This window comes from Micropterus salmoides, unplaced genomic scaffold, assembly GCF_014851395.1.
Source record: "Micropterus salmoides isolate LMB-PRFRI ecotype aquatic unplaced genomic scaffold, ASM1485139v1 Ms_hic_scaffold_7, whole genome shotgun sequence".
Lineage (NCBI taxonomy): Eukaryota > Metazoa > Chordata > Actinopteri > Centrarchiformes > Centrarchidae > Micropterus > Micropterus salmoides.
In genome coordinates this window covers 1,617,433-1,644,543 of record NW_024044459.1, presented here as the reverse complement: position 1 = coordinate 1,644,543, position 27,111 = coordinate 1,617,433, and the positions used below count along the sequence as shown (strand labels likewise).

Genomic DNA, 27,111 nt, shown 5'->3' with positions numbered 1-27,111 from the left:
GTCTCTGCATATAACCCCTCTCACCGGGATTGCTTGTATAGTAGCATTGCATCAGATCCATATTTTCTGCTCTAGTCCATGAATGTCTTGTTCCAGTAGAACATTTGTCATCAGGTTGCCCTGGATCCCTAGCAGCTGACACGGATCTTGTTGACCCGGGTGACGTCTGAGACGGTATGGCTCTTGTATTCGCGGTTTTTAATGTTTTCATATATTAAAGGGGGTATTGAAACCGTGAGTACGATTCAAAAAAACAAGAGAGGAACAAGAACCTTAACTTGCCAGTGGCAATACATTTCTGGGAAAGAAAGTAAAGAAAGAATTTTGGAGTAACAGCAATAGAATACAAGTTAGAGCCGGAGTGGAGTATATGTTTAACGGTATATGGTAAAGTAAGTGTAAGATTTATCTTGGACAGTATTAGACAAAAATCTGATTGGAACCAATAGAGGCAGAAGGAAAACTCAGTAGATCAACTGAAAGAGAAATGATTGCATTCAAAGATGGTTACCCAAATTGGTTTCATTTGTGAACGGATGAAATTCACTGGTTTTGCAACAATACTACTACACATTGTCAATGAGCTGGGGGGGGCACATTCCTCTCAAACGTTGGAGTAGGCACAACTGATTAATCTAAAACATGAAAATACAGACTGACTTTTCTATTATTCTGTGGGAAGTATTATAAATCAGACACAGCTGTCGGTAAAATAGTAGTTGATCAGAACTAGAGAACTTGACAAAGAGACAGCGAAACTCAAAAACAACACAGAAGGGGAAACCACCAGAGCAATGCTGAGCAGAAAACACCCAGAACATAAAAAGCAAATTCTAGAATGCATTAACAAGTGTTTCTCACAGCAAAGGCATGTCTCTTATCCACATCCCCACCCCAAATGTGTCTGCCACCAATGACAAAAGTGTAGGGAAAAGACAAGTGTTAAGTTGGTTTAGGAAATAGGGAGACATATATAAGGAATCTATCAAGAAAGTGGAGATAGTGAATGATGAAAGCAGGGAAAGAGATGAAAACGGTTCAAAGGGGTCTAGAGCAGACCCACTACCATTAACAGCCAATCCATTTCAGGACAGGACAGCTCCCCATGGTGGCTGGAAGCAAAAATAGGGATGGTGAGGAGAATAATGATGAGAAAGAGCTAATGATTACAGGGGAAATGGAGCTGCAACAAATTAAAAGGGACAGTGAGAGTCAAAATAGGGGCAGATAGAGTACAACCAAGACAGGACAAAGCACACCACAGGAACCTGTTGAACTGACAGACTCAGACAGTGAGAGGGGGACAGTTTTACAGTGGAACTTGCTTTGTGCTGCTGTGTGTTGCATTTATATTTGTAGCTCGTGTGGATTAAAACAGAGGCTATTCTTTATTTACCTGTTGTATAAGAGTATAAGAGCTCCATTCTTGATGGCTGTTTTTTCATTCCGCAGCACATGCTTAACTCAGAGTGATTACTTAGAGCTGACTGAACTCAGATCAGCTGTTCTGGAACCAAAGCTGGAGTTTCCCCATCTCAGAATGCTTCATTTCAGACAAATCAGAACGCAAAGTTTTCCAACCTCCAACTAGATAAAGTACAAAGAAACCCCACTCAGTTCCTATTTGTAAACTTGTGGAAAAGCATGAAGAGCAGTCTGATGTCACACCACAATGGCAACACCCATGAAAGTGCATACTGTAAATTGTAAACCATCATCTAAAAGGTAACATAAAGTTTGAACCTGTAAATCCTTTTCTGCATGTAAATGTATGTCAGCAAGTCACTCTGCATGAAAGTTATTCAGGAAAACGTTAATAATGCCCCAAAATTTGAAAACTTAAAAAAAAATGCTACATTTACTGTCTGTTGTAGATTACCAACCAATGTGAGGTACTTAGATGAGAACACAGTTAACGAGTAACAAGTGGTGGACAAAGTACTCAAATCCTGCACTACAGTAAAAGTACAGATAGGCTACTCTTGCTAAATATTACTTCACTAGAAGTAAAGGTCTTCAATTTACATTTAGATTTGTGTCAAAGTACAAAAGTACCTGCTTTTAAAAATACTTAAGTATCAAAAGTAAAAAAGTACTATTAGTATGGCTTTGTAAGCAATTTCTGACATGGCAAACACACAAGTAATAATTCAAGTTGATCAGTTATATGTGTGTGTGTTTGTCAGACTAAGTATTCAGCAGATCATTAACTTAAGTAGAAGTACCACTCAGTATAGGCCTACTCAAAAAAATCTAAGTATTAAAAGTAAAAGTACCCATTTTAGAAAGAGAAATGTCCTCTGACTGTTACTCATGCAAATAATGGAAACATGTGATTTTACTGTTGTTGAGGGGAGCTCATTTTTTCTCTCTGGAAATAGTGAAAACACGCCATCACAATTTCCCAGAACATAAAGCATCTGACCAACATCTAACCAACAGTACCAAGCTCAAAATTATTTCAAATGAATTCAAATAATTAAAAGGAAATCCGTGACTTGAACGCATCATTGGATTCCAGATTATTAACCTGCTTAACCTGGGTCTCTGGTGAAGAGGTATTTTCAATTCTGAAGCTCGTGTCTGCCACTTTTCCCACATAGCCTGAACGCACCGCGGCTGGAAGGAGGGAGTTTTTCTTTAAAGAGGGTGTGTTCACTGACACCGTCAGTTTGTACTCTGCCAGCTCACCCAGCCCAACCTCCTTGGTGTACCTCCTTGAGTGTTTGCTGCTGGCCGTCTGTTCTCTAAACTTTGCTCAGTTAGGGCATGTTGGAGAGGAGGTGAGAAGGCTACTTCAGGAGTCAACATTTCTCTGAACGGATTTTCCCGCGTCTGTTTTAACGACTAGTTGTAGACCAGTCAGTCTGGGGCTTTGAGGTTCATCCAACATGGGGGACGTCATTTCCAGTCACCTGGATGAAGCCAAACGGGAGATTATCACAGGTGAGGAACGTTTTGCGGAGGTTTGTTTGGTGCGTGCTGTTTTGGCGTTTTGCCACATGTGCGTTTTTATGTTACCCGGCGCCACTGCCTACAGATCCTACACAATTAGTCATTTTACCAGGATGTGAGTGTCTCTCTGGCACTTCTTTTGATATCAGTATTCATCTAGTGTGACAAAGGTAGTACCGATTGTAAGCAGGGCAGTGGACAGCACTTTTAAAACCATGGGCCAAACATCTGATGAACCCCCCCCGCCCCCCCGATCATTTTTGAAGAGACCAGAAAACATGAAAAACTTTGGTGTAATTTGGATATTTTGAGTATTTATTTAATTCATCTGTTCTCTGACAATTGTTGTACTCATTTTAAAACCATTGATCCAGAGTTCCCCTACATGACCCCAAAAGGTCAGAAACACCTTAATTTCTTGTGGGGAAAATGTGTTCTTCTGATTACAGCTGTTTCTTGTCTTCTACAGTATTACTTTAGTCATTATAGTTACCATAGTTAGTTTGTCCCCTTTTTGTAAAGTCGGTATTCAATTTCTGTCATTTCTTTAGGATCTGTGTCGTCAGACATACAGTACAACACTTAATGTTATTCAATACACAGTGATGTGAAACAGAGAAAATTGTAAATCTTCACATTTGAGAAACTAAAACCAGGTAATGTTTGTGAAATTACAGTATTAGGGCTGCAACTAACCATTATTTTATTATCTCACTATCATTATAACAACGTCCTGAAGCCCAACATGACATCTGCAAATATCTCTTTTTGTCCGACCAACAAGTCAAAACCCAAAGATAATCACTTTTCTGTTGCAGAAGGTAAAATAATCATAAAATTCTCACAATTGAGGATCTGGAACTTAAAATCTTTGCTTAAAAACTGAAAATCACCTGTTGATTATCAAAATAGTTTTCTGTTTGTCTATTAATCAACTAACCGTTGCAGTTCAAATCAAAATAGTTGCAGAATAATGTCAAAACTAATCCATTAATCAAATAATAATTGTGGATCTGTTGGGCTTCCATACTTCATATTCAGCTCAACTTTCAGTGTGAAAAGACTGGAGATAGTTGTCAGGAAGCTTGATTTCAGTAGAAATCACGGCTGGAGCAGCGCCCACCAGCCCCGCCCATCTGTTGACTTTAGCACAGTTTATTAACCCAGGTTAACGTCACTGTCATGGTCATTTGGACTTTGATCTCACTTTTAAATAATAGACATAAATAGGATTATTGCTGAAAAGGCCCAACCCTCTGAACTTTTATCCTGAATTGGTGAACTGTGTCACTTTAATAGGCAAAGTGGGAAATTGCTGTATTTGGCTGGCAGCCACAGTGACTGGCAGTTTCTAATCGTTTTCACTCTTTCACCTATCAAACTGAAATGGGGGAAAAAGAACACTGAAAAGATGGAAGCTGCGCCCCTCAGCTCTTATAAGTAAGCATTTGGCCTGTTAGAACTTGTTCAGTTATAACTGAAGTCAGATCTTGAGCAGAGTTGACTATAGCGGAAAAGGGACAGCACAGTGTCTGCAGGAGAGAACATGAAATGCAAATTCTGGCTCCTTACTATTACGACTATAATTTCAAAATAGTAGTGCTGATATTTTAATTGCACTGTGTGTTGTGCTGATTGACAAAGGTGTGCTGATTGACAAAGGTTTAGTTTAGCAGGCTGAAACAATAAACTAAGATGGTGACCATGCTACATGTTAAATCCACTATAGTAAATATCACCATGTTAACTTTGTCATCATGAGCATGTTGCCATTAGAATTTGTCTGATGGCTTGGTTGTAAACTTGTCTCATTTCATTTTCAGTAAGCAAAAGTAACCAAACTTCTTCTTAAATGCGAACGCCTTCTTCTAACTAGCTAAGCAGACATACAAGAAGCTAAACTAAATGAGACCCACATTTACAAAACATTTGAAAGCTTCCATGTGTGTGTCCCACCTGATGGGACTGTAAATACAACAGGATACAGAAAGAAAATCATGCGGGCAAGTAATTACTTTATCCCATTTCAAATGATGGCCGGTTGGCCTTACTAGAACCGGCAGATCCACTGACTTCTGTGTTAAGTTGACTTTCCACCCTTGATTTCTTCATTAAGTTGTCGAACACATGCAGCTGACTACCTCTCAGGAAAAGAGGGAGAGAAAGCTATGTCACAGGCAAAGCTTCATCTGTTTTTATTTTTTATTTTTTTTACGGCCAATTCAGAGCGAGGCACATACACACGCGCACACACACACACATCGGACGTGGAATCCGAGGAATGCATGAAAAAGCCTGTCTGTGTGGCTGGATGGAGACCTCATCCATGAGGGTGGAAATGACCAAGATCACATGGCTAACCACTCATTTCCCCTTTGTAAACTGGCATGAGCTCACATGTGTGCTCAAGTCAAGCTTATGAATATAGACCTACAAATGGAGAAGTTGCTTTGTGGCTTTTATTGAAAACTGACATTGAAAAATCAACTAGTCAGTATCTTTCATATCTTTCACCATCATCCTAAGATGCAGAATGTTTGGGGAAGAATTGTTTAATAGTAGCGCTTATATACCAAGGCAACAACTGATGTTGTTTTGATCAGATACCTAAAATATACAGTATATAATAATGTTAATTATTAAATTCTTCAGTTGATTTTAAAAGTGTTGTATTATTATGTTAACTTAATATTTGTATTTGTCTGAATGTTTTGATCTGCACATTGTCAAATATTCACTAGCTATATAAAGCCTGGAGGGCCCCAAACCATGGTTTTGGAACCACTTATCTGAGCAACTAGCTTCTAACAGGGGACCCCAAACTTCATAAAAAATTTGTTGTGGTTTTTCCTTAAATTATACATTACATTTTCACATGGGACACAGGTGACTGAACCACATTGATACAGAAGGGGGATACTATCCTTCCAACACTTGTAGCTGCTGTTCTAGCTATTATGAAAATAAGAAAAAAATAATGCGGTTTGGTAAGGGCTGTAAGTTTTAAGGTATATCCTAAAGGAACAAACAATGTTGCATTGGTTTACGTACTCTGGTTATTATTAAAAGATCCCTTTATGTAGTCAGACAAAGAGCAGCTAGTTTGGTCAGTGGGTGAGGGGCCAGGAAACAGGAAATCCTAATGTGGAGTGTTTTTTCCCTGGCTCTGTTTAATGTTCAGGCTCTGGAGAGAGTGTTAGGTGGCCAACAGGCCAGCTCTGTGGCCTGGCAAGGTGTGGCGCTCTCACCTTCAACATACATCCTCCTCAGCGCTGAGAGGTTTGTTTTAAACAGGTTCACGTAGCGGAAATATCTGCTGCTGGGACCCCGCAATACACACACACACACACACACACAGCTAGAGGGGAGATAGCTTCATGAAACCTAGATTTCTACTTCAAAAATAACTTTGCTGAACTAATCTTTCAAGTTTGAGTTAATTAAAGTAGCCTATTACTGTCAAGTTATGTTAGCCAACCTTCTGACCTCCTGAGATCATGACACAAAAATCATTAATATTGTATCCTGTATGGCATACTATTCCAATTGCATTATTACTAGACAACAGTCAACCAAAACCTGCACAGGAAATATTGGGGCTCTCCAACTTCCATTACAAAAAGATTGATGTTTAGGCCTTTAAAAATGGGTAACATTGTATTTTGAGAAAATATTGTCTTTTAATGTTGTTACTACAGCTGAGTCAATGGTGTAGGGTTTTTCCTAAATATGGAATGCCGTGGTGGGCACAGACAGGGAATTTTGTTCAAGCTGCATGAATTCATTATTTGGCCACTTGGGTAGACATAACGAGATGCAAACACAACATGGACATATTACCGCCTTATAGTTTATAAGTTTATATTGCTAATGTGTCGTGAACAGTTGCTTGTTTACACGCTTTTTTAGACACGCAGCAGACAGGAGTCAGGTAAGCTTTTCAGAAGATTTGCCAGCTCAATTTTGTTGACTTTCTCAGATTTTATTGATTTCATAATTTACCTTGATTTTTGTACTTCCATCTTGGGTGCTTATTAGGGTTGTCACAAGACACTTAATCCACGAGACGAGACACGAGATTGTGTTCACATGGAGACGATGATTTTAACACTGTTTTTTAAGAAATCTTCAATGCTGAATTTTATGAAAACTTTGAGCATTAAACCCTTAATTTCCTGCATTCTGGTGAATTGTTCTATACCAATTTATGGCTGAAATATTTTTATTTATGGAACTGGGAAACACAAAATTCAGGTGACAGGCAAAATATAAACCGAACAGAATCTAAGTCAGTGCAGCTCTCAGGCATTCTGTGTTGATTTCAGATCTCTTTCTCCTATAGATCAACCCTCCTCTTTGTGTCTTTGTTTTTTTTTTTTTTTGGGAAGTATCCTCTTTAAATGTGCATGTGGCACCTTTTCACCTCAATGATAAATTAATTAATTTTAATTCAGTTCAGTTTGGGACTGCATGTTGCATGTGAAACCAAAACTAACCGACAGCACATGTGATCAACAGAAATCTCACCACAAATCGTTAACTAACGTTAACTTCAGCACCTTTGATAAAGTGCAGCTCACGGTTCGAAACAGAGCAAAGTTGCTCCTCAGATTTTAGATGTTGACATAATAAAATTCTACCAGCTATGTTACCGCTCGTCACAACTGTGTGGACTTGATTCACTTGATTACTATCTTGGCGAATGCCTGTATCCCATCAGCTGGGCGGAGTTGATGCACTCCGCGAGTTGTCTTTATCAGTCATACATTTGTTTTTCATTGCATGAGAAAATTATTGTGTGGCTTTACAGCAAGTGAAAAATGTCCATTGCATCTCATGAGGCAGTTTTTTTAACCTCGTCACATTTTGGTCTCGCAAGATCTCGTAGCACAAGTCCACATTTGCTGATATATGATGTCACTGTTGATGCATTTTCCTCAAGGTAGACTTGGTTCTCCTGTGGAAGGCATTTCAGAAGATATGCCAGTCTGTGCACGCTGAACAGTCCTGTAGAACTACTGTAGCCTCACCTGTCCACACTTTGACTGCTTTACTGTTGGTTTGACCCTTTTAATCAGCTGGGCCTAAGTGTGCAGGACAAGCAGAGAAATATGGTCTGATAGACCAACATGTGGACGGTGGGGTGGCTTTGTAGCTGCCAGGAATGTTCATGTAAACAAGGTCTAGTGTATTGCCTTCCTTGGTAGGGATGTGGACATGCTGGTGTTATTTTGGTAACAGTGCTGATATCAGTTTGATAAAATCTCACGCTACAATAGAAACGGCATCAGATTTTGTCATGTAATTGCTGATGACCTCATACAGTTCCTGTAGTGCTGTTTACTCCATGGTCCACATACCTGTAGGCTTTGTAGGCCAACAAAGTAACTGTATGTGATCCAGGAGTGGGTCTGTAGCATAGACTGTATATAAGAAGTGGCGGTAGTCATCGTGATGTCACCCGTTGGTTTGAGGACTGCCGTTTTGAAGCCTCAAGTTTGGCTGATGGTACGCCGCCATGTTGAGTTTTTGCAACCAGCGGCACCGGACGTGACCATATTTAGATGGTGCAGCTAACGGCTGTGTGTGGAGCTAGCTAGCTTGCTTAGCTAGTTGCATCTGTAATTCACGTTAACTGTCATTTTAACAGGGCTGATAACTTTGTCTAGCAAACAGTCTTAAAACTAAATGTACTCACCAGAGAAAGTGAACACCCGACTCCTAATAAGCTTTTCAACAGTGCTGATTTAATTTACACAGGGCCGAGTCACTCTAGCCTGATTGACAGGTCGCCATGGTAATGACTTGTCAATCACAGATGATCCTGCCCTGAAGCATACTTTGCTTCATGGTCTATTTTCCTCTAAATGGGACCCTAATTTAATAAATGAACATCATGTTGTATTGAAGAAGACTTGAAACTAGCGATTGAGACCATAAACTCATTTTGGAAGTGTTCACTGAGGTAATAAGTAGGGTCATTTTACTATCATTTCTAATGGAACCGGAGTTCTTTTTGCAACCAGAAGAGTTGCCCCCTGCTGGCTGTTCAGTAGAATGCAGGTTTAAGGGAGTTCCGCATTGGATTCACGTGTCAGACCGGAAGTTTCCTGCTTGGTCTGTAGTCATTAAGTCCTGTGGTCCTTGTTTTTTGGGATGGGTTAGGGTATGGAATGTCTCCAGTGAGGTGTTGAAGATATCTGTGAACACCAGAGACACTAGATCAGGACAGGATTCCATTTAATATAGCCTGTTCAAGGTGTAATGTTGCGCTGTTATTCTGCCTTGCTCCACAGGACGCCACACACACTAGATGTTGACATTGTTACTCATCATGGCTGTTTTTCTTATGGAACTCCAGCTTGCTATCTAGAATAACACACTGGGGCAGCATTATGTCAGTGCTGGGTTAAAAACAGTCTAGTTTGGCTGTTTCGCAGCATGTGTTCTGCCTCTTGAAAAGCCTCTTCACAACCTTCTTCAGGATGGAGAGAGTTGTCTTCGAGGTGGGCAGTTGCGGAGAGGCCCAGGCCCCTGCTGTGGTGGGGGAGGTGGAACTGGTGGATGGAGTCATGGGGTATGGTGACAGGACTGTCCCTTGACTTTCAGAACTCACTTTGTTGGCCAATTTGTTAATGGAATCAGGGACATTAGGTTTGTACTCCCCTTCCAAAGTGTAGCTGCATGTTAGCTCAGTTAGCTATTGGTGCGCAAATGTATTTTGCTTACGCCGAGGTAGTCAATTGAGTAGATGGTCCTTCAATGTGGCCCAGTTCACATTCGTACACACACTGCTAATCGGATCGCAATGCATCCTGGGTGCTTTTGCCCTTGAGCTGTGATCACCCAAGTTAATGCCGGCTGTAAACGGGGTTGCAGATTGTGGTGCAACGGATCATAGTCAGTCTCCCATACATTGATTTATATAGTGATTTTATCCAACATTTGATTTTTGTTTTTACTATTTAAAATGGGTTAAGATGTATTTTGTTGTAGAGCTGTGTGCAGCTCAGAGTTTCGCTCAGGCCCTCCCCAGGCTCCCTCCCTGTCTCTCTCTCAAACACATTAGGCGCTTTCACACTGCCTTATTTTCCCAGATTACTACAGCAATATGCTGGCTCGCTGCGCTGTGTGAAAGGTACTGAGCCGAAAAGGGGGGTCCGATTTGATCCACCTCTGAGCCAGGAACATTTTTCGACAGGGCAAAGCGACTCGATAGACTCTGCTATCGATTTGCGCTAGGGTAGCATTTTTCGACAAGGCAGCATATATTGTCAGAACACCGGACACTGGTGCTGCCGGAGCTACAGTACTAGCTCTCACACTCGGTGTTCCCAGTGAGTTGGTCATTTGTCACTTCAATTACATTACTTGGATAATGATGAGAGAGAAAGAGAGAGAATGTAGGTATGAAGGTATGTTTTTATAGTTTGTTTTGCTGGCCCCCACAATACACTATTAACTTTAATGTTCATTAGTAGTAGTACTCTTATAATTGATAGCAAATCAGACATTTTTAAAACTTTTGTGTAGTTTTATTTGACTCTTGTATATCAAAACCTTAATATATTTTGTTGCACATTTGTTCAGAGTACTATTTATAACAATAAAAACATTTCTTTTTATATTGCATTATGTCATGGTATCTTGGTATGGTCTCAACATAATAATTTAGGGATAATCTTTGTTTATGTTATACATTTCTTAAAATAAGCGGGGAAAGAATATCAGCAGATATATGAGTATATCGGATTTCAAAATACTCAAATATTGAAATTAGCATCGGACTTAAAAATCCCATATCGGTTGGGCTCTACATACAATTGTGATGTTTATTCCCGCTTCAGTAATATCTGCTGGGAAAGCAGCAGATTCGACACACAGCTCCGCTCGGTCACCTGAGCAGCTACCATAAGTGTTGATAGGCTCTCTGATTTCTGTCTATATGCAGGAATCAGGTGGACCTTGACCTGGTCAGCGTGACCTTGTGCAGTGCAGGGATGGGCACTGCTGATTGTGGTGTAAAAGTGATCCAAAATGCTCTCCACTGGTCGGGCATTACGGCAGTTCTGAGCTCAAAACAACATCCTCAGATTTAATTAGTTGTCAGTCATGCACATTTGAAACACCAGAGGACAGGTGAGCGTGTAAGTATTAGCGGTTCTTTAATCTGCCTGAGTTCATTTAATTCTGATTGTGCTGTATGTTGTGCACCTGATTTTTCTGAGCTTTACTTACTTTCTATGTATGTGTGTATGTACTGTATCTGACCAAAGTTACCTTCATTTGACTCTGAGGACTGTTGTCATTAGTTACGGGCATCAAGGTTAATCATTTGTATGGACCATGCAAGTATCTCCAATAGATTTAACAGTTTTCCTAAAAGGTTTTGCAACACATACGGATCTAGTTGTCCACTATTCTGAGCCAGGAAAAAGCCTGGAGCAGCGCACTGAAGTTTCCCTGTTAACGTGGCTAACATGCACTCTTAACTACTCCCCAAGCAATGTTTGAACTAAAACTCCTGCCCTGCCTCTAATTACCTCAGTAAACAGGATTAGATCTAACTCTCATTCGGTGCTCTAGATTGTTGCACAGCCGCTGCTCTGGCTTCAGCTCTGATGGGAACAGTCTAAATTTATGAGTCAGCCTATGGGTCTATCTCGGTGGAATGTTTTTGTTAAGACTCTGTGGAGAAAGGAGGAGGGGGAAGGGGGTTCTCTTGTGGGTCTATTAAATAGCAGCCCATTGCTAAATGAGATCCGTATGATCAAGACTTGCTGAAACTGTTTTGACGTCCAGTGTGATAAGACAAGCTGCCATGTTAACGAAAAGCAGTGTTAGTTAGATTAGATTACCACAGCAATGGAAGACAACGCATTAGAGCTGATAGCTGGCCTCAGCACTGCAGAGGCCCCCTGGACAATTGGTCTGGTAGTCGGCTGCAGCACAACAGAGTCAGCTACATTCACAGCAGCAGCTCATACAGCTGGAGTTATGGATTGGTTGAAGTTGCTGTCCCAGACATGTTTTTACCACTGTAAATTTCAGTTACAGGGTTTTAGGGATATCTTCAGTGTTCCTAAAACGCAAACACTGGACTCTCCTTTTTCATTTAACAACACATTTTCATTCATGTCATTGCCATTACCAAGTTTCCTGGGAACTAGTGTTTCCACTTTGTTTCTGAGTAGGCATGTTTCTTCCTGTCATTTGTTTGGTATAGCAGTTGGCTCTGAATACTACATTATCCATGAGCAGTTTTTGAAAGTGGATTTCATCAAGAACTGTACTATAACTGAGTAAATGTCTGTGGTACTCTTCTTGCGTGTATATCTATTTTATGCTGCTTTATACTTACTTCACGACATTTCAGAGGGAAAATCAGTGGTTTTTACTGATAACATATGACAAAATAAAACACCATGTTTCCTTCAGAATGACTGTAACTGTGGCGGGGGTGGGGGGTATTGGCAGGTTATCTCTTATTTTACCATTTTTTGCTCACCCTGCTTTCCCCCTCACTTCTCTTCTACACACACACACCCACACCTACACCCCTCTGGTCTCTTACTGCAAACAACTGCTCTGCCTCTTTCTGTTTCTCTCTACCAGTGTGTGTGGTGTTGGACAGTGGTTGACTGATATGAGTTTTTTAATGACTCACCGATTTTTAGAGAGCAGGGTTGCTGATGTTGATATATAATGCCGATATTGCAACAAAGAAAAGTCATCTATGATTCCATTTAGGATTGGGCGATGTCTACAATGATACATCGGGATGGACGATGAGGGGGCGTGGGCGGAGCGGGGGGTAGCAGTCATCTTATGTGCAAGTGTTCACTCGCACAGACTTACGTTACAAGTCGCGGTGGATATTTTAAAGAGTGCAGATAGTTAGTTAGTTGCGTTTTTTTGATAGGCTACGTCACTAACAAGCTGGCATGCGATGGAGGGTTTACATCACCATGGCCGCTCAACATCGTGATGTCAGCCATCGCCGATGGACGATTGCATCCTCTGTTGGCCCAACCCTAATTCCATTTTTCCATGCCAAGTCACCATGGTAGGTGCTGTGATCGGCCCAGAGGAGATGAAAGAGAGCCAGAATAGACGCACTGGCCCAGCTGAGACTTAAGACTGCTCCTGGTAAATGTCTGAGCTGTCAGTGGAAGATCACAGATGGCGGACTCTAGATCGGTTATGCTTGGTGCTTAAAACGCAGTCAAGTTGGACACGGTTTCTCAAATGTCAGACTTTTTAATGTGGCGATGAAACCATATTATCATATTGTTGCTGCTGTTTACATTCAGCCCAGACACAAATTTAAAAACTGCACTGCATAATGTTCTGGGTGGATACATGTAATGCCTGGTTCACACTACACGATTTTTAGCCTGATTTGCCGCTCGGCGATCATCAGGTTGTGATCAGGAGTAAATCAACAGTCGATCGGCGGTCGCCAGTCGTTGTGTGCACTACTGAACGACTCATCAAAACTGCTCCCCGACACATCACTGCTACATTGCCGACGTCTGCCAGATATCTATCATGCCAAATATCTGGAAGAGTCGGCAGACTGGACATCCACATCCAGCCAATGAGAGCAGGCAGCTACTTTTTCACTGCAAAACACTTTTTACTCACCTCCAGCTCTCTCTGTAGCTCAGACGATCCCTTTTACCTGCGTGTGCTAATCCATTCTTTCACCCAGATTCTTGGTCTTTATAATTTCTTTATAATAACGAACAACAGCTAACAAACACATTTCTTGTGTGTTTTCTTGACCAAACGTGGTTTGGAGACCAGCGTTGGATGACACGGCCGCTGTCAGCTCGTATAGTGTGTGTGTGTGTGTGTGTGTGTGTGTTTGTGACCCAAAAAGTGTGAAGAATAATGTATCATTCTATTTAATTACTGCTTCAGCACTTCTGGTGAGATACTATCTGCATTTCGTTGCTTTGTACCAGTGACATGCGCAATGACAAAGTTGAATTTAATCTAACTTGTATAGCTTTTGTATAAAAATAACTGTATATAGCCAATTTTATTTATTTTTTTATGTTAACTACATGTGTATTAAAATATGGTATCTGTTAAAGTGGTCATTTTATGCTTATTTTCAGGTTCATAATTTTACTTAGGGGTCGTACTAGAACAGGTTTACATGGCTTCATTTTCGAAAAACAACCTAACTTCTTTGTCATACTGCACATTGCTGCAGCTCCTCTTTTCACCCTGTGTGTTGAATGCTTTGTTTTAGCTGTGGAATAAAGCATCTCACTCCTACAAGTACTTTTACTATTGGTACTTTATGTATATTTTCTACCTTTCATTTTTTTTTTTTTTTACTAAGTAACATTTTGAATGCAGGCCTTTTTAATGTAAAGTTTTTTGCATTTTTGTACTGGTAATTTTACATAAAGGATATGAGTGCTTTTTCCACCAATACTTAGCAATAGCTTTAGCTGCTGTTGCTATGGAGAAGACAGTCAAAGGTGTGAATCAGAGCTGTATCAAATTCAGAACACTTTGTTGTTGCAATTGGAAACAAAAAATGTCCTCATAGTTACTGAATTCCTCCAAAATGATACCAGAATTGGAAAGTTTAAAGTTTTAAGCACTTGTTCTGTACTTAAGTCACATGACTACGCCTGAGCAACTTCCAGTCAGAAACACAGAAAAAAGAGTATTTTGTCACAGGTTGGTGATTGGCTGTTTCTTACTAAAATGCTCAATGGGAATCTTACTTACATATGCCAAAAAAAGGCAAACCATGATTAGATAAACTCTGATTAAACTTCTCACTTCAAAAGATGAAACACATTACAGACCAAAGGCAGAAATAATAGATACATTAACATTTGTCATGTGTGTCCAGGCACTGCTTTGTAAAGTAAAGTTGGTATTGAAACCTAAGAACTGTGTACTGCTTTGTATGTCCTGTGTACGCTCATACATGTCATTATTTTTCTTTGTTTACTTAAGGTAGTGAATAATGATATTACTTTAAGCATGAGCACTGATCTTGTGGACCCTTTGTGGTACAGCGGATAAGATGATAAAACTGCCTGTCCATGCTTTACGATCTGGTAAAAGCTCCATCTTTGGGTTCTGGACTCTGAGAACTCCTTCTATGGAATAAAAAGCAGGGAAAGAGAAGGAAAAGGCAAAGTATTGTTTGTAAGAAGAGGTACTTCAGGTTAGTCCCCCATAGGCCAAGGCATGAAGACAATCATGGTGAAATTCATTCCTAGTCCTTTACTAATGGTAGACACCCTCGCACTATCAAGAGAAGTTAACATATGGGCATGTACACACCCATGTTCCAGACTTCCTGAATAGTGCATGCCAGTGCTGTCCAGGAAGAAAACCTCAGTCATCACACATCCTCATGTTGTTGTGAGCAGGTACTTTGTTTGGAACGTCTCTGTTTTGGTCATATCATTGGCAAATCAGCAACTTTCTCAGTCAGAAAGTTGATGGTCAGTGAAAAGATCGAAAAATAAGGTCAGCAACGTTATCTCCTGTTGTCTTCAATTGTTCGAAATGAATGAGGTCTTTGATTCCACTCAGCTGTCTGATGCGGTCTGGATGTCGTGATTACACTGGTAATGTGGCTTTTCCAAAGATGCATGTGAACCGTGGGTGTGTTTCAAAGCAACCACAATGAGCCATGAGCCTTGCTAGATGGATGAAATGGATTGGAAATGGATGATCAGGATTCAGCTAATGTGCTTATAAAGGCTGCTACCTGTCACAAATATTAGTATTTGTATAAATATCAATCGACTGAATTATCAGTCTGGTCAGGGAGCCGTCTGAAAGAGCTTTTAAAAAGTGACTTATGCTGCATTCCAGACAACTTGGAAATTTCTGACCTCCGACTAGGAAAAAGTAACACCACTTCACAAGTCCAAGTTCCACATTGTGAATTTGGAGAAAGAATACCCGACTTCACGAGGTGCAGCAGAATGGCGTCACATAGCAATGGCCGCTGCCATAGAGAACACATTGTAATTGCTAAACCACAAAGTGAAAGGCAACAAAGTATATTTGCCTGCATTTAATTAAATATATAATATACTATCATTTAGTGCAACCTGTTCTGCATGTAAATTGATTGATTGAAATATGTTTCCAGTGTTATTATAGGTGCTAAGGCCACTGCTGAGGGTTCAGTTGTGCACACTTGACAAAATCCATCAGTTTGTCACAGCCAGCCATGTTTTTTTGTTCACTTTCGGCGTAATGAACAGTGGTTGTTTTATTCAGATCCAGTACAAGAACTAATACCCCAATGTGAAAGTATTGCATTGAAAATGTTACTTAATTGAAAGTATGTACATATAATCAGAAAATGTACTTAAAGTGCTAAATGCAGAATGAAAAATGTCCCATGTGACGTATATTACATTATTAGATTATTAGTACTCATGCATGGACTTAAAAGCAAGATTTTACTATTTACTGTTGTAATTGGTTGAGGTTGAACTATCTTGTATCAGATTAATGCAATTAATGATGATTTTCATTATGAATTAATCTGCTGATAATTTTCTCAATTAATCGATTGTAAGAATTTTGAAACTAGTGAGAAATGTTTTCACAATTACCCATAACCCAAAGTGACACCTTCACAATGCCTGTTTTTTCAGTCCAAACCTCAAAATGATAAAAAATTAGGGCTTGGCAAGTTAACGCGCTATCGTGTTAATGCATTAATTAACGCTGACAATTATTTTATCTAACATTAACACAGTTATTATTAGTTTGAAAGTCTGTTGCTCACTGGCTCTGAATACACATACAGTGAAACCCTGGGTCACAGGAGGGGCGGGATTTTGATCAGCCTGCAAACCACCCGCCCAAACAAGCAGTGGAGGGAGGCTTCGGCAGACTACGCTGACTATGCAGCGTGTGGGAGAAGTAGATAAACAAAAGCAAGAAAAGTGAACAAATGCCAAATGGTTTAACTTAAGTTAAAATTATAGGCTACATAACTTTACCTGATAGGCCTTCATCTAGTTTTGCGGGGATGCTCTGCCATGTGAATTCCCTCCTGTTGATGTCCTAATAACTATTCAGTAAACAGTAATAGATTCTGGAAACTCACAAACAGCGAGGATCAGTCTCTCTTCCAAATCTGCTCCCTCATCAAAAGAAAAATGTTTCTGCTGATACCTGTTCAGAAAGTAGAACAAGAAATGGATTTATATACTGTATGTTAACCTGTTGCTCAGAAGGAGCCTGTTATGATGATCTGATTGTGGCTCTGGACTCTAGATAAAAGGTAATGCCCTGGCAAATAACTTTTGTTTTTGATTACATTAATGTTTAAGTTGAGAGCAGCACTTTAGAATTCATTATTCAATTTTGCGCATAACTGTGTGATTAATTGCGATGACAAATTTTAATCATTGCCCAGCTCTATTAAAAAATACATTAAAATAATCAAAAGGAAACGTAACCAATCTTCACATTTGTGAAATTGGAACAATGAAATGTTTTTACATGGAAAAATGTGTTAAATGATCATCAAAATAGTTGCCAACATTACATTTCTATCAGTTCACTAATGTACTAACTGTACTTGTATAAACCAAAAAAATAAACTGAAAAAGATTTTTTTATTAACTTTTCATATGTTTTGTGTGTAAAAAAATCTTAATTTCTGAAGTAACTAATAACTGAAGTAAAAAGTACAGTATGATGATGTGGTGGAGTAGAAGTAGAAACAAAAGAAATACAAGTAAAGTACAAGTACCTCTAATTTGTACTTAAGTATTAGTACAGTATTTGAGTAAATGTAGTTAGATACTGTCTGCCAATCATGCATCTGAAACACTTTGAGGTTGGAAATCAGAAATTTTAACTGGTAAATATACAAGTTCCGAGCAGTCTGGAATGCAGCATTAACACGCAGAAAGTTATTACAGCAGTTTCCTGAAGCAGGGTCAGGCAGGAGGGAGTTTGTGCTGTTTGCACCCTCTCCCACAAGCTTTCCCATGTGTGTCATAATCATGGGGCTTAGTTCTATGTCACTAAGATGAGTGTACAGATGATTGCATTGTTACTGATTGCTGTGGGTATTAAATGAGTCAGCCCTGACTCCGTTTTCCGGCCCCCCACATATGATCGACTCATTCTGCAGTGTCCCAGCCCCTCCCACCAAAATGATGGAAGTAAAGTAAGCATGCTCATAATTTGGTTTACCTACTTGTCGATCAGAGTTTCAAATGTTTTGTTTTTATAATCATATTTTAAAGAGTTCTTGGACAGCTGCTTTTGTTTAGAGACCCGGGTTCAGTCCCCCACTGTGACCCATCCACCATTGTGTCCCTGAGCAAGACCCTTAACCCCTAGTTGCTCCAGAGGCGTGCGACCTCTGACATGTTACAGCAATTGTAAGTCGGTTTGGATAAAAGCATCAGCTAAATGTAATGTAAATGTACTCGAGGTAGGTGGATTTGGTATACAGTATGAAAATATAACAGTATGAACAGCTCTGAAATAGACTGATGAATTAATAATTATTCATCTAGATGAATAACAAGATTTTATATGAAAACACACATTCAGCAAGTATCAAAAGTCTCATTTGGTATTTCTACTTTGGTATCATATCAAAAATTCACTTTATTCCTTGACCTCTGTGACACAATAGAAACTCTGGTCGCAACACTCCTTCTGATGTCTTGACGGTTTCAGGAAGTGTGATACGTTTCTTTGCGGGAGAGAGGTGTGATTGATGTGACTCGTACTGACAGAATGTGGAAGAGAAGCAGCTCAACCTCTTCGGTCACCAGAATGTTTATTTAAAATAGTTTGCCTTAATCAGTTCCAATAACCATCTAATGTAATCCAAAATCTTCTTCTGCCTTTTATTCTGGCCACTTGTCAATATTCCTAATGAAACAATTATTGATGAAACAAAAACAGGATTTCATAACCACAGTGCGGTGCAGATGGGATCACAGTCATCCACCTCCTTACCACCAAGCCCAGATGGAATTCCATTTTACTAATTACTATTGCTCTTTATCTTATAATATCCATATCACCAAAACAATTTTATTATTCTCCAAAGCATGCAATATTTTATGATTTAAGACTAGGTGTGCAACCGATTACAAAACTCACAGTTCGGACCATACTAGGGCTGTCCCCGACTAAGGACATAGTACATAGTCGAATCAGAATCGTCAAGTCCTGCCTATAGTCGAATCATGTATGATTTTTATTTTTTTGTGCGGGCGATTGCAAATCGAATCAGGCTCCGCCCATCAAAGCATTGAATCTTCAACTCTTCGGGTCAGCCCTAGATCATACCATGGTTTTAATCAGAATTATTTATTAATTATTTCCTGGGTGTATATACTCATGTGTGTGTGTGTGTGTGTGTGTGTGTATATAGTTTATTAGGGGTCGTAGCCTGAGAGGTGGCAGGGAACGCGAATGCAAGGCAAACCCTATTGTTACTGTATTGTTTTTATTAATTACATTTATTCATTTAGCTGACGCTTTTATCCAAGGCGACTTACAATTGCTATACATGTCAGAGGTCACACGCCTCTGGAGCAACTAGGGGTTAAGTGTCTTGCTCAGGGACACAATGGTGGAAGGTCGCAGTGGGGGATTGAATCAGGGTCTCTCACACCAAAGGCATAGTCTTATCCATTGCCCCGTCACCACCCACATGGTGGGTAATTATTCTTCTTCCGTCCTCAAAAGTCTTACTGCTGTCTAGACGGTAAATGCTACACACGCAACACTCATAGGGTAGGTACAGACCCGTAAGAGTACCTCGGGCTCAAAAATTCACACACTTCTACCTCTAGGGGGCGCTACAAGCAAGCTCAACTTGTTCGGGCTTGGAACTACAAAGGCACATATCAAAAACCTTTTGTAAATGCATTCAGAGGATTGAGCTGAATCTCGTAGTATAGGCCACGCCCATTTCCGCCTATAAGGTTTTTCCCTTCAAAATCACAAAAACTGAACTATTAAGTTTTTTTCTTTAAAGTCCTCCGAAGCTGGAAGTCCCACCTATACCAAACTGGCACAGACCTTCTCTGGACCAAGCTGATTGACATGAGCTTTGTAAAGCTCTGTAGCACAGACCATGTATGCGGCCCGTGTGTGCTAAACCATTCTTTGACTCATGTTCTTTACTCATGTTTTATAATATACAGTTTTACAATAGTGTATATAAAATAAACAACTCCCGTTTCAGGTCATTTCCCATGTCACTTTCACGTGTTTTCATGATAAAGCGTGGTTTAGAGACCATATAGTTTAGAGTCAGCTGGTGACCGTGTTGTTGTCAGCTCGTGTATTCTGTGACCCCTGTTGCCACCACAACAACTTCAAGCCTCCTGATACAAGACAGCAAGCCGTGTAGTCTGAAGTAGGCATAAGGTGCTAATACAAAGTGCACACAGAGGCAGGAGTATCTCACACAGCACCCTTTTTGTTGAATTAAATCACACCCTTTTGTGGTTATGTAATCAAACCGGGTGACCTAGTTTTAGATCTTTATATTTTATTGACATGTTTATTGATGTTTGTATTGTTTTTATCTCATTTTAATTTTTTCACTTTGGGGATCCTGTATTTGCTTTGTCTGTCAAAGCACTGTGTAAACTAAAGGTACTAAATAAATAGTTATTATTCATTGTGTAAATTAAAATAAAATGCCTCAAGACCACAAAAATTTCTTAAACAGTGCCACTACTGTCCTAAGACTGTGTGTGTTTGTGTTTCAGCTCGAACCTGGGAGGTGATGGGGGAGTTTGGGCGTCTCTATGAGCAGCAGTATGCAGTGGCTCTCTTCAACAAAGTTCGCTTTGACATAGAAGGAGGAGGTGGCCCACAAGCCCAGCTACTCCACCGCAAAGTAAAACATACTCTACAACCACACTGCAATACTCTGAGCACAGATTCCATACTCTCCTAACTCAGTAGTAGCACTTCTAAACAACATGTTAACATGGTTCACAATTTTTCTTAAATACACAACTGAACACATAAGTATGTAAGCCCAAGTCTCCCTGGTGAAGAAAAGAGTCGATACTTAGGGTAAGTCCAAATTCAGATAGTGAGACTTACTAAGTAAATATTATGTCCAACTTCAGACTTTTTAAAGAGGTAGTATTCTGCTCATTTTCAGGTTCATAATCTTATTTAGGGGTTGTACCAGAACAATTATTCTAATTTTCAAGAAACACCATATTTTTTGTCACACTGAACATTGCTGCAGCTCCTCTTTTCACTGTATGTTGAAGGCTTCGTTTTAGCTATGGAGTGATACATCTTGGCTTTAAATGATCTTAGTTGGGAGTTGCACATGCTCAGTTTCTAGTCAAAGACTATTAGAAAATCAGAAGCAGAGATGGGCGGGTCAGTGAGAAGCCAGTAAACACGGCTTCAGTTAAGCTGTACATTTTGCCCTTACCAGTTTAGCAACATGGACTGGAGCAAGAGTTTCAGAGTGGTGAGTTGTTAATCTGTAACCAATGTATCACAGGAACAACTTCCTGCCTGGAGGGTAGCTAGTGTTTGGAAGGGAGAGGAGGTGTGTGCTGCAGCTCAGTGTGTGTTTTTCCAGCGGTGTTTTTGAGGGTGGGTGTGTGTGTGTATATATATGTGTGTGTGTGTATATGTATATATATATATATATATATATATATATATATATATATATATATATATATATATATATATATATATATATATATATATATATATATATATATATATATATATATATATATAATATATATATCTATCTATCTATATATCTATCTCTCTCTCTCTCTCTCTCTCCTAACTTTCCGTCCATATTTATTATTTTTTTTCTTCTTGGCAGAAATGGGTTTCTATACAAATTATAGAACATTTTACTGCATTCAGTGAAGAAAGACTTACTTTGCTGTGCATTTCTACTATGAGGCTTTATTCAAGAGCTTGGCCTTTTAGTTTGAAAGCATGCCTTATTAATTTCACATTCAAATGTTGTAATGCTTCCCTCAAATACCCTGTTCTTGCACCCAAACAGCCCCTGCTTGCACTTAGATTTGCTCGGCTTCTGCTCAGACTATGTGCTTTGTTGTGGGGTTTGTAGAAAAAAAATTAAGGTATCAAACATGCTATTGGTACAGAATCGAAGGCACTATACTGTATTGGCACTAGTATCACAGAAATCCAAGCGATACCTGGCCCTAGTGCAGCAGCACTACTCTGCTATGCTCTATATGAGTCAGGGTGGCATTATTCTTTACAGAACATTGCATTAAATGTTCTTATTAAAATTCACATGGCAACAAAGAAATTAATTCTGGGAAATAAAGTAAATGTTTCGTGGTATGTGTGCTGATGCTGGAAAACTTGAAACTTTGAAATCCGCTTAATTTGATGTTTCTTTTTGTTTAGGTTTTTGTCAATTATCAAACACATTATAGTGTGTCATGCTTGTAATACACAGCTAGCACGCACAGAGAAGTTGGTAAGGAATACAGTCAGCTCTCTTAGAGGAAAACAATACTATCTGGATTTCTGGGCATTAAGACACGGCCGCATATTTTTAGAATACATAAACACAGGCTGGCCTTTTCCCTGCTTCTCTCCTTCTTTCTTAGCATTAAAAAAAACCTCAAAATCAGCCTGTGCAGTCATAAAAAAAACTCTTTGTCTTGTGGTAAATAAGGTTTGAGCTGAAATGTGCCGTCTTCCACAGATTCCACTGGCGAACAAGTCCATCTTCTCTGGCTCACTATTTCAGTACCTGGAGGAGAACAAGAAATGGAGGAACCGCTTTCTCTTCGTTCCAGACTCCTACAACATCGATTATTATGACAGCAAAGCAGTAAGGGGGAAAACTGCCTGTAAAATTTGTTTATTTGATCGTGGTTTGATTCATTGTCTAACATGTTAAATCTGCTCCCTATCTTAACTACCAGTCCCATGACAAACACCTCCATCCCAAAGGAACCATCAACTGTGCCGGCTACAAAGTGCTGACATCTATGGAGCAATACTTGGATCTGATCAGCAACAGCCTGCCTGGTGAGGAGGAGGAGGGTGGGAGGGGAAGTGATAGAGGGGAGCGGAGGCTGAAGTTGGAATAAATTGGGATGATAATTTTTTTTACTTATTACTGCCAGATGTTTCTAAAATAAAAATTACATTTCAAATAATTGTATTAATTGTATCAGATTCAGATTCCTTTGTCATTGCACAGAGAATAATGAAACTGAGTGCAATCCTGACCATAACCCACATAACAAATAAAACAAACATGACAACCAAATAAATAAAATATAAAGATTTGAGCTAAATTAAGGTTCAAAATATACAAATAAATAAAATGGTGGTGTGTAGATTACTAAATCTGTAAAACAATAGATATGAAACAATACAGTACAATAAGTTATTGTTTTCAGCTGAGATATTGCTCTCCAGGATACTGCACATTTGCTGAGTTGCAGTGGCCACATGTACAGGTAGTACAGTTGGGAATACATAAATAAAGCTACATCTCTGAAGAATGAGTTTGGCGGTGTATGGTATGCAACATTGGAAGGAATGACAGTCAATCCTTTAATTATGAGAGCAAACTGGTTGTGTATGAACCTGTTATAGCCTGCTAATAACACCCTGTGTCAAACCTTCAGTATCCTTAAATCATGACCATGGACAAGTAAGGCAGAATATCTAGCTTGTATTTGGTTTAGAAGTAGTGCCTGATGTTGTTTTATGTGTTTTCATTAAAATTGTTATTTTTATTAACAATTGGCTGCCTTTGTCATGACCAGGGCTTGACATTAACACCCGCCAACCTGCCAAATGCGGGTGGATTTCAGCCGTGGCGGGTAACACAGCCACTCCCACTAGCCACTTTGGCGTGTTGAAAAATTGTATTGTTTTTTTAAAAAGTCATCTGAAATAAACAAATTGCAATTTGATACTACTACACTACAACTCCCATGAGTACTAGCTGCACATAGTGTTTGCTCATTAGTCCAAGCGTGAAGCCGACAATACTGTAAACGCTGCTGGAGATTAAACGCGGACTGGCACCAACAATGACATCCAGACTTTTGTTAAAGAGAATCTGTCACAGGGCAGCTACAGCCCCTTAGACCTGTAGACCGTCAGCCTCCCGCCTGCTTTTAACCTGATGATCTCTGTCATCAGGAGCGACTGGTCGCATGCACACACATTTACACAGCGTTCACTCAGTGCGTGAGTGTGCGTAGGAGAACAAGAGACAGAGAAAAGGCTGAGACAAAAAAAGAGAAAAGCCAGGAGGAAAGTGCCCTTAAATGCTGTAAAATTACAGATATCTTTATGATTAAGGGACATGGTGTTACTACTAGCAAGGCTGTCTTTATGTCACATCATATCGTCTCATCACAACTACCTTTCCAGAGTTATTCTGTATTTTTTATTTTTTATTTTTTTTTAAAGTAATCATGCCATGTAGGAAAGCAGGAGAGGTGTTTGTATGGGAATCATCTGGAAAATATGTTTCAGGTGAAGCAGTTACTCAGAGCTACCAGAACTTCATGATAAACACAAATCCAGGCAAAGCTCTGAGGAAATGCAGATGCAAAACAAACAATCCCAAGTGCCCAAAACTGATATAGGCCTTCATAAATTTTTTTTAACCTGCTGCCTTTCTTAGACAAAATAATTTATTCTTTGCTCTTGTTTCTAATGCAGGTACATTTCCTACTCTGTATTACAGTATTTACTGCTGCTAAAAATATTGCAATTTTATCTTTTCAATTAATCTTTTACACCCATGCAGCACTTTTAGTATAATAATAGACTTAAAGAGATCATTTTATGCGTTTTGGCCTTTTCTCTCTCCTTTGAGTTGTATATCTTTTTGTGCATGTAATGGGTTTGCAAAGTGAAAAAGGCCAAAGTCCAGCCCAAAGTGAGTTCCCATCTCCCACAGAAAACTCTGCTCTGAACTGCCTGAAAACAGTTCATTTTGTAGTTCGACTCATAACGCTCGCCAAGCGGCTACTCCGACACGCCCTCAAAAACAGCGGTGGAAAAACAATGAGCTGCAGCACACACCTCTCCTCTCCCTTCCAAACACTAGCTCCCCTCCAGGCAGTCAGTGGACATAAAGTTGTTCCTGTGATGTAGAGACAGAGCTCAGTTAAAACTTTATGGATGAAAGAGACTTTTGTTACAGATTAATAACTCACCACTCTGAAACTTGCTACAGTCCATGTTGCTAAGCTGCTCTGCAACATGTACAGCTGAACTGAAGCCATGTTTGCTTCTCACTGACCCGCCCTTCTCTGCTTCTGATTGGCTACTAGTCCTTAACTAGGAACTGTGCATGTGCAACTCCCAACAAAGATCATTTAGAGACAAGATGCATCACTCCGTAGCTAAAATGAAGCCTTCAGCACAGGGTGAAAAGAGGAGCTGCAGCAATGTGCAGTATGACAAAAATATAATCTTCTGCTACAACCCCTAAATAAGAACCTGAAAATGAGCAGAATATGACCTCTTTAATAGACCTACATGTTTTCAAAAAAAAAAGGAGCTTTACATACAACCTCATCAGATATTACATTTTAGCACGCCAATTTAAGCATGCCATTGTGAACTTTAATCATATAAAACATAATTTTCCAACAACATAAATGTGGCTATTGGAAAATGCTGTGTAATTAGTAACTTTGGAAAACCACTAGCCAATGTGACTAGTGAGCAAAAAAGTTAATTTCAAGCCCTGGTCATGACCCACACCTTGTAGAACGTACTGTATTTGATTTGTCCAAAATAATTAGATTGTGACTGCTATTTAAATAAATGTTCTGTGGGTTAGAATAATGCTTGACCTCAAAACATGTATTAGTAATGCTGGACCCGCTGAAGACTACATGACTCTTCAAATGGATGCAAAGACATTCTGCAGTCATCATAATGCATACATCGATCAGCCATAACATTATGACACTGACAGCTGAAGTGAAAAACACCGATTATCTTGTTGCCATGGCACCTGTCAGTGGGTGGGCTACATTAGGCAGCAAGTGAACATTTTGTCCTCAAAGTTGATGGGTAAGAAACAGGAAAAATGGGCAAGCATAAGGATTTGAGTGACTTAGAGGGCCAAATTGTGATGGCTAGACGACTGGGTCAGAGCATCTCCAAAACTGCAGCTCCCCCAGATCTCAATCCAATCGAGCATCTGTGGGATGTGCTGGAAAAACAAGGCTGATCCATGGAGGCCCCACCTCGCAACTTGCAGTATTTACTGACAGAAATGAAATATAAGATCCATAAGTATATTTCCAGTGGTGTATAAAGACCTAACATAATGAACCATTATGTTTTTATTACCTTAGAATGAGCCATTTATATCTACATAACTGCGGACACCCCCTTCTATGGAGGTCTCATTATTGTGTCGACATGTTTCTACAGCTGACAACGGACAAACAGCGCTACAGAGTGCATTTCGTCATCATGGCTCAGATCAGAACTTTCGTTGAATACTGCCCTGGTGGAAAACATGTATTTAGTTTACTGCACACAAATGTGTCATTTGTCATTTTCACATGCTAAATGGCCATTAAAAACGTTACACCGTTTTACCACAAGCTGAAATGACTGTCAGTACTACTATTTAAAAAAATTTAAAGACATTTTGGTAAGATTTGCATTCTTATCTAATTAAGCAAAGACAGAGGAGCCTTGATCCTCACTTGACAATGCATTTGTAAACGTCATGTGTGATGTGGTTTATAATCGACTGTGGTGCAGAAACAGTGAGGCTTACATTTTCCTGTCATCTGTCAGTGGTCATACTTGATGCACTAGGTTTTTTGAGACGTTCTTGTAAAATACTGTATTACAGGAGTATGAGACATCATATAGCACTTAATTTTTTGATGTGGCTGTTGTTTAATGAACAAGTAACAATAATATTCACAATAACAAATGGTTTTACTGAATAATCAAGTAAATATAATTTCTTAATATATCAATGTAAAGAAACCTAATTTCTTGACTGGCAGCGCTCTGCCATCTCACAGAGGACATCTTTTGGGAGGGGGGGGGGTCCAATTCACAACCCTCACCACTAGATGTCACTAAAACTTGCACACTGAACCTTTTTAA

The 27,111-nt window shown here is 39.6% G+C and overlaps 1 protein-coding gene across 1 annotated transcript in view; it reads left to right on the top strand.

The window, feature by feature from the left end:
- Positions 1-2,671: 2,671 nt before the first annotated feature.
- LOC119891659 (protein Niban 2-like) overlaps positions 2,672-27,111 on the top strand; it is a 53,883-nt gene continuing 29,443 nt past the window's right edge. Inside the window, exons 1-4 of the mRNA XM_038703451.1 lie at positions 2,672-2,946; positions 20,724-20,854; positions 22,694-22,822; positions 22,917-23,022. Coding sequence (XP_038559379.1) covers positions 2,892-2,946; positions 20,724-20,854; positions 22,694-22,822; positions 22,917-23,022 — 421 coding nt within the window. The 5' untranslated portion in view covers positions 2,672-2,891. The remainder of the gene's footprint in view (positions 2,947-20,723; positions 20,855-22,693; positions 22,823-22,916; positions 23,023-27,111) is intronic.